The following is an 8,117-nucleotide window of genomic DNA, read 5'->3' as shown; positions in this document are numbered from 1 at the left end:
CCGCACCTCCGCACCTCCGCACCTCCGCACCTCCGCACCTCCGCACCTCGGCTTTGGGCCACACTTCCCTGCGTGCACCTGTCGTCGTGTCTCAGCCGCAGGGGTGGGAGTGTGGTGGTTGCCGCTTTTTCAGGACCGCGTCCTTTTGGCCTGAGGGAGAGGACCCTCATTTTGCAGAAGTCAATGGGAGGGAGCCCAGTGTCTGTGGGGCCAAACGGGAGGCAGGCTGAGGGTGAGGGCTGTGTTCGGGATGTCTTTGGACCCCGGAGCCCGTTAGCCTGCCTCGCGTCCTGGGTCTGCGGGACGGAAGGGCCTGGGCGCTGGCTCACCAGCCTCTTCCTCTCTGTCCCCTGACCCAGGGCAAGCTGGCCTCATTCTTCTTGTCTCGCGTGGATGCTTTGAGCCCTCAGCTCCAGCAGGTAAAGGGAAAGGAGGGGGGTGGAGACTCTGGGGGCCTGAGCTGGAGCTTTCTTCTCTCTTCCTTGGCTTTTCTTGCTGTCACTTCACTGCCATTGGACTGTGACGTCACCTCCCCACCCCATCTGCGTTCCGCCCCACCGTCCCTTCCTGTTCCCCTCCGAGCTCTCTTTCTTGGCCCATTGGGGCCGGGGGTCGGGGGGTGGCCCTGGCGCTGGGCCGCATTCCCGTCTGACTGCTTTCTGGCGTTTCTTCCGCAGTTGGCCTGTGAGTGCTACGCCAGGCTGCCCTCGCTGGGGGCCGGCTTTTCCCAGGGCCTGAAGCACACGGAGAGCTGGGAACAGGAACTGCACAGCCTGCTGGCCTCCCTGCATGGCCTGCTGGGGGCCCTGTACGAGGGAGCGGACACGGGTAGGGGCTGCCGCAGGAGGGGCCCGGGAGGGGCGCCTGGCGGTGTGGGGTGGTGCGGCTCAGCACGTGGGTCACCTCCCGTGAGCGAGAGGGACGGGGACGGAAGAAGGACGTCGGGGTGCGAAGTGCCGATGTTTCCGCACAGCCCCCGTGCAGTGTGAGGGCCCCGGGCTGGATGTGCTGCTCGCGCCCTCGGAAGACGGTGACGCCCACACCCTCCTCCGGCTTCGGCACAGGTTTTCGGGCCTGGCACGCTGCCTGGGGCTCCTGCTCAGGTGTGTGAGTGAGGGTGGGGGGGGGGGGGGTCGTCCTCCCCGGGGAGGAGGCAGAGGACCAGGGAGGGGGTCCCGTCGGGGAGCCCGTGCTGAGGGTGTCCCTGCTCTCGTTCCCGTCAGCTCTGAGTTTGGGGCTCCCGTGTCCGTCCCCGTGCAGGAGATCCTGGACATCATCTGCCGGACCCTCAGCATCAGTGCCAAGAACATCGTGAGTGGACCTCGTGCTCTGTCCGCGGCCCTTCCTCGGGACTGGGGCGACTGGGAGGGCCATGCGGGAGGCGAAGCCCCCAAACCGGGGCCTCCCTGAGGCTGCGCCGGCCAGCGCCTTCCTCTTGTGCAGACGCCACTGCTCCCCGGGCTTCTCGCGACACACGTGCACATCCCAGTGGGTTCGCTCACATTTCTAGGAATGCTTCTGGCACGTGCTTCCCTAGGGGAGGGAGAACCCGGGGTCAGCCGTGCCTCCCCTCCTCTCTCCGGGGTCTGTCTCCGGGGACGGGTTTGTGGCGCGGGGCGGGCTCCTCCCTGTGTGCACACGCGTGCGGTCCCCCTCCCCTCGCGCACGCGCCTTCCCTCTGCCTTGTGTCCTGCAGAGCTTGCTCGGGGACGGTCCCCTGCGTCTTCTGCTCCTGCCTTCCATCCACCTGGACGCCCTGGACCTGCTCTCCGCGCTCATCCTCGCGTGAGTGGGACGGGGCGGCGTGTCGTGAAGGGGCGGGGTGTCGTGAAGGGGCGGGGCCAGAACGGGGTCCCTGTTCTGTCTTCGCCCCCAGGTGTGGAAGCCGCCTCCTGCGCTTCGGGGCCCTGATCAGCCGCCTGCTTCCCCAGGTCCTCAACGCCTGGAACCTCGGCAGGGATGCCCTCCCTCCGGGCCAGGAGAGGCCTTACAGGTGACGGGCGAAGGAGGGGTAGAGAGGGGAGGGTGGGCCGGGAGCCCCGAGGGGACCTGGCCGGCGGCCCCCTGACGGGCTTCTCTCCGCTCGCCCCTCAGTGCCGTGCGGACCAAGGTGTATGCCGTGTTAGATCTGTGGGTGCAGGTGTGCGGGGCCTCGGCGGGAGTGCTGCAGGGGGGCGCCTCGGGCGAGGCCCTGCTCTCCCACCTGCTCAGTGACATCTCCCCGCCCGCCGACGCTCTCAAGGTGAGCGAGGCCCATGCTCCTGGCCGGGGACCGTCCCCCGCGCCCCTGCTCCCTAATCTCTGTGTCTGCCCACGTGTGTGACTCACGCTTCCCTCCTCCGCCAGCTGCGCAGCCCCCGGGGGAGCCCTGATGGGGGACTGCAGTCCGGGAAGCCCAGCGCCCCCAAGAAGCTGAAGCTGGATATGGGGGAGGCCACGGCCCCGCCCGGGCACCGGAAGGGGGACAGCAACGCCAACAGCGACGTGTGCGCGGCCGCGCTGAGAGGTGGGTGAGGCCGTGCCCGGCAGCCTGGGGCCGTTGTTGAAGCGGTGCCCGTAAGGCCCAGGGCCGGCCCGGGGCTGCGGACGCCTGGGCTCCTGTGTCACATGGGGCTCCGGGCTCTTCCCGCTCCCGCAGGGTCTCTGCTACCTACCCCGTGCTGCTGCAGCACAGGGTGGGGGGGTCCCTGCCCCTCGGAGCTTGCATCCCCCCCCCCCCCCCCCCCCCCCCCCCCCCCCCCCCCCAGCAGGCTGCCCAGCGGGGCTTTCTGCTTTCGTTGTCACCGATCAGGAAGCAGGAGCATAGTCGGTACCGTGTGGCGCGAGGGTGACTTTCCTCTGGGTCCTGTGTGTCGCCTGGCCCGCCACCCGCCGCGTGGAGAGGAAGGTCTCTCTCCCCGCGTCTGCGAATGCGTCTGCGCGTGCGTGCGCAGCGCGCCTCCCCACCTGCCCGTGCTGTCTGCGGCCCTGGGCGCCGGAGGCGCTCCTGTGACCCCCGGTGTGCTGTCGAGAAGCCCAGCGACTCGACCGAGGCAGGCAGGGCCGGGGCCACCGCCCGGCTCGGGCTGCGGAAGCCCCACTGGCCCGCCTGAGACGCCCTCTCCTCCCCCAGGCCTCAGCCGGACCGTCCTCATGTGCGGGCCTCTCATCAAGGAGGAGACTCACAGGGTCAGTGGAGACGGGCGCTGCCGTGCGCGGGGGCTGCCCCCCGAGGTGGGGTGTGCAGACCCGGACAAGGCTCGGGTGGGCTTGGCGACGTCTCGAGGTGCGCTCCGTGTCCTTTTCAGAGACTGCACGACCTGGTGCTCCCCCTGGTCATGGGGGTCCAGCAGGGCGAGGTCCTGGGCAGCTCCCCATATACCAGCTCCCGCTGCCGCCGGGAGCTGTACCGCCTGCTGCTGGCCCTGCTGCTGGCGCCGTCTCCCCGCTGCCCGCCTCCCCTCGCCTGTGCCCTGCAAGCCTTCTCCCTGGGCCAGAGAGAGGACAGCCTGGAGGTAACTGCCCACCTGAGCCCACCCCTGAGCTGTCGGGAGTGTCCTGTTCCTGACGCCACGGGCCCGCCCTCTCTGGGGCCGTGAACCCTTGTCCTGTCCCTGATGCCACGCCTGCCTTCGTCTTTCCTCAGGTCTCGTCCTTCTGCTCAGAAGCACTGGTGACCTGTGCCGCTCTGACCCACCCCCGCGTTCCCCCCCTGCAGTCCATGGGCCCTGCCTGTCCCGCGCCTGCCCCGGCTCCCCCTCCCGAGGCCCCGTCTCCATTCAGGGCCCCACCCTTCCACCCCCCGGGCCCCATGCCCTCCGTGGGCCCCATGCCCTCCGTGGGCCCCATGCCCCCGGCGGGCCCCATGCCCCCCACACGCCCTGGGCCTCCAGCCACAGCCAACCACTTAGGCCTGTCTGTCCCCGGCCTGGTGTCTGTACCCCCGCGGCTCCTGCCTGGCCCTGAGAACCACCGGGCAGGCTCAAACGACGACCCCGTCCTTGCCCCTAGTGGCACCCCTCCACCGGCCGTGCCCCCAGATGAAACTTTCGGGGGCCGAGTGCCAAGGCCAGCCTTTGTTCACTATGATAAGGAGGAGGCCTCCGACGTGGAGATCTCCTTGGAGAGCGACTCCGACGACAGCGTGGTGATCGTGCCCGAGGGGCTGCCGCCCCTGCCGCCCCCGCCCCCCACAGGGACCACGCCCCCCCCTGCAGCTCCGGCCGGGCCACCGACAGCCTCCCCTCCCGCGCCGGCCAAGGAGGAGCCTGAAGAGCTTCCCGCGGCCCCGGGGCCTCTCCCACCCCCACCGCCACCCCCCGTGCCGGGCCCCGTGGCGCTGCCGCCACCCCAGCTGGTCCCCGAAGGGCCGCCTGGTGGCGGAGGACCCCCCGCGCTGGAAGAAGACTTGACAGTTATTAACATCAACAGCAGCGATGAGGAGGAGGAGGAGGAGGAGGAGGAGGAGGAGGAAGAGGAGGAGGAAGAAGAGGAGGAGGAGGAGGATTTCGAGGAGGAAGAGGAGGAGGAAGAGGAGTATTTTGAGGAGGAAGAAGAGGAGGAAGAGGAGTTTGAAGAGGAGTTTGAGGAGGAGGAAGGTGAGCTGGAGGAAGAAGAGGAGGACGAGGACGAGGAGGAGGAGGACGAGCTGGAGGAGCTGGAAGAGGTGGAGTTTGGCCCGGCAGGCGGCCCGGCCGAAGAAGGGGGCCCTCCGCCCCCCAGCCCGGCCCCTGCCCTGCCCCCTGCCCAGCCCCCTGAGGCCCCGCCCGAGCCCGGAGTGGAGCCCGGGCTGCTGCTGGAGGTGGAGGAGCCCGGGCCCGAGGACGAGCCGGGGGCCGAGGCCGCCCCCACGCTGGCCCCCGAGGTGCTCCCCTCCCAGGGCGAGGGGCAGAGGGAAGCGGGGAGCCCCCTGGCCGGGCCGCCGCCCCAGGAGCTGGTGGAGGAGGAGCCCTCGGCTCCCCCGCCCCTGCTGGAAGAGGGGACTGAGAACGGGGGTGACAAGGTGCCACCCCCACCGGAGACGCCTGCGGCCGAAGAAATGGAGGCGGCGGCAGAGGCAGAGACGGCGGCCCTGCAGGAGAAGGTGAGGCGGGCGGGCGGGGGGCTGCGGGTGCCCTGGCGACCTCGGCCGCCCCGCTCTTCCCCGTGTGACCGCTTCTAATCGCGCGTCTTTGCCCCGAAAGGAGCAGGATGACACGGCTGCCATGCTGGCTGACTTCATCGATTGTCCCCCTGATGACGAGAAGCCCCCAGCGGCCCCCGAGCCTGAGTCCTAGTCTTCCCCTGCGCCCCCCACTCCTGTTTCCAATAAAGTTGTGTCTTCGGCTATCGACTGCTGCTTCTTTTGCCTCTTACGCCACCGTGTCCCCGTCCAGAAGCCCCGCCGTCCACTGGGCTCCGCAGGGGTGCCCGTAGCGCTCCCCACGCGTCTGCGCAGCCGTCCTGTGGTCTCCGTTGTCCAGAAGAGGAGCCGCTGACCGAGAAGGCGATGGACTGTCCTCTTGCTCAACGGGGCCGGGCCGGGGTTTTCTGTGATCTGCCCCGCACTCTTGCCGCTGCTGCGCCCGGAGCCGGGCTGCCCGTGTGGGTGAGACCGGGAGGGGTGAGAGGACCCGGCCTTGCTTGTCCGTGTGTGGCCGTCCTACGTGTCCTCGTCCTCATGAGCGAATTTGTAGACGCGCTCGCCTGCACACCTGCCCCCTTGGTCTGAAAGGCTGAGGGATGTGGTAGGACTTGGAGAAGCGGGAAGGGTACGGAGGGGTCTGGTCCGTGGCTTCTAGGAGGTTCGAACCTTGTTGCGGGTCTCCAGTGGCTGTGCCCACCCTCCTCAGGGGTTTCCTCCCCCATCTTGAGACGTGGATGTGTCCCCGCCCGTGTCTGGTCCCCTGAAACACATGGGGCCTTGTCGGGTGCACGTGTGAGGGGGCTTTCTCAAATTGCACGAGTGAGATCGTATGTCTTTGACTTATTTCGCTTAGCAGAATACACTCTAGTTCCATGCATATTGCTACAGTTGGCAAGATTTCATTCTTTTTCATCGCTGAGTAGTATCCCGTTGTGTGTCTATATATGCGTGTATATATATGTGTACACATACACACAGACCTGGCCCTTCACCTCTAAATTCTTCAACGTTCTCTCTCCTGAGATTTCTCTGTGTAATCACAATACCACTATCAAACCCAAGAAAAGTAACAGCAATTAAATAACAATGTATATAGACTGTGATATTCAGATTTCCTCATTCTTGAGACGTGTTCTGTAGTTGTGCTTTTTCTTTTTTTTTATTTGCTGTTTCAAGTTCACGAGGTTTTTAGGTGAAGGCCGCTTGAGGCTTAGGGACCACTGGAAGGACGAAGGTGCAGGAATCCTGCAGTGGTGATTTTTAACAAATAGAAAGACCCTGAATTCTGGAAACTGTAGATAAGTAAAGTTGTCACTGACTCCGAGGAAGAGGCTGGCACGGAAGTTTTATGATTTAAATTGTGTGCTGAGTAGAAAATACGTTCATGTGGTTCAGAACTCGGCGGGTTCGGGTTTGTTCAAAAGCCTTCTCGTCCCTGCCTGCCCTTCAATTAGGCAGAGGGCAGCCTGACCCGTGCCCTCCCGCCGCGGCCCTGCGCGCGCGTTCCCACCATGACCGCGCGCACGCTCCTGCCGCAACCGTGTGCGCGTGCGCGCTCCTACCGCGCCCGTGTGCGCCGTCCCACCCCCACCGTGACTGCGTGCGCGCTCCTGCCGCGGCTGCGTGCGCGTCCCCACCGTGGTCGTGTACGCACTCCTGCCGCGCACAAGCGCACGTGCCCAAGCTTCCCTTTAATCTGCCCCCGAGCGGGGCGCGATCTCACTTAGCCTAAGTGCGTTTGGCCGAGCCGTGGGCTTCCTCGTCACACGCGGAGTGCCAGTCACGTGGTAGGCACTGCGTTCTCGTTGCCGTGTACTTCGGTCGTGGTTCTAGACGGCAGGAGGTTCTGGAAGGAGTGCGGAGCGTGGGGGAGCGACGGGGCGGCCTCCCCCGTGTCCCTTCGTGGTTGCCTCTGCGTGACTAGGGCACGGCGTTGAGACCAGGATTTGATGTTGGCACAGCGCTGGGCGCCGTCGCCAGCCGGGGGCACAGACGTGAACAAAACGTCTAAGAATCGCTGCCCTGCTCTCGGCCCTTTACGTTCCAGGTGCGTGTGGGGGGCGGACTGTAAATGAGCGTGTGTCAGGTGGGGCCGAGTGCAGCGGAGGACAGGGGAAGGGGTGCGGCGTGTGTTAACATTGGACGGGAATTTGCAGACGTTAAACGTGGGGGGATTTATAGAGCGCATCCCCCCATTACTGCGACTGAATGCGGGCGTGCGCAGTGGGAAGCAGGACAGACCGGGAGGGTCTCGCTGAGAAGGCCATGGTCATTACGGACCCGAAGGAGCGGGCGGGCGGCAGGGCTCTTCCGGGGTGGGGAGGTGCTCCGGGCCGAGGGCAGAGGGCACAGCAGGTAAGAGTGTTCTCGGGGTGTTGAAGGAACCCAGGGGCGCCGGAGGGGCCGAGAGAGCGGGGTGAGGCGTGGAGGGTGGGGGCAGGAGCGGGCGGCGATGAGAGGAGGCCGCTTGGAGGGTTCGGGCAGGCGACCTAATAGGATTTGACCGCTCTGGGGAAGTGGATGCAGGTGAGGGTCCGGCTGGGAGCAGGGGCGCCGGCCAGGAGGCCGAGTCGGTGCGCAAGTGGTTGATTTCTAGGTAACGTCTGAGGGAGGAGTTGACAACGTGCGGATGGTCCGTGCAGAGTCTCCTCGTTCTCTTTTCCAGCTGCCCGGGGTGCGTTTGCCAGCATGTATGCGACCGGCCCCTGGCTTCTGCCGCGGAGCAAGCAGATGACGTGCACGTGTCGTGCCCGCAGTTATTTGCCCGTAGGACCAGGTGCTGGAAAGAGAGTCGCGGAGCCCTCTCGGATGCTGTCCGGGTTTCGGGCCCGGACCTTGCCCACCTGCGCTCTTCTCTGCGCCCGCGTGTTAGACGGGAAACGTCCCTGCCTCGCGTTCTTTTCGGTGTTCAGGGCCTTTGAACTTCCTGTTCTGCAGAATGGGCGTGTGCCTGCGAAAGTGCTGCTTTTACTTGCTTGTGGTTTCGTGGCTATCTTTATGTGGCGGGAAAGTT

At 66.1% G+C, this 8,117-nt stretch overlaps 1 protein-coding gene across 1 annotated transcript in view; it reads left to right on the top strand.

The window, feature by feature from the left end:
* PELP1 (proline, glutamate and leucine rich protein 1) overlaps positions 1-5,305 on the top strand; it is a 23,271-nt gene extending 17,966 nt beyond the window's left edge. The window contains exons 6-17 of the mRNA XM_049637132.1: positions 360-419; positions 678-828; positions 974-1,103; positions 1,224-1,311; positions 1,697-1,785; positions 1,877-1,993; positions 2,095-2,242; positions 2,347-2,506; positions 3,113-3,168; positions 3,288-3,494; positions 3,626-5,062; positions 5,163-5,305. Of these exons, the coding sequence (XP_049493089.1) occupies positions 360-419; positions 678-828; positions 974-1,103; positions 1,224-1,311; positions 1,697-1,785; positions 1,877-1,993; positions 2,095-2,242; positions 2,347-2,506; positions 3,113-3,168; positions 3,288-3,494; positions 3,626-5,062; positions 5,163-5,255 (2,736 nt within the window). The 3' untranslated portion in view covers positions 5,256-5,305. The remainder of the gene's footprint in view (positions 1-359; positions 420-677; positions 829-973; positions 1,104-1,223; positions 1,312-1,696; positions 1,786-1,876; positions 1,994-2,094; positions 2,243-2,346; positions 2,507-3,112; positions 3,169-3,287; positions 3,495-3,625; positions 5,063-5,162) is intronic.
* Positions 5,306-8,117: the final 2,812 nt, after the last annotated feature.

This window comes from Panthera uncia, chromosome E1, assembly GCF_023721935.1.
Source record: "Panthera uncia isolate 11264 chromosome E1, Puncia_PCG_1.0, whole genome shotgun sequence".
NCBI classification, from domain to species: domain Eukaryota; kingdom Metazoa; phylum Chordata; class Mammalia; order Carnivora; family Felidae; genus Panthera; species Panthera uncia.
The sequence above is the reverse complement of the archived record's forward strand: the minus strand, read 5'-3'. Positions and strand labels throughout refer to the sequence as shown.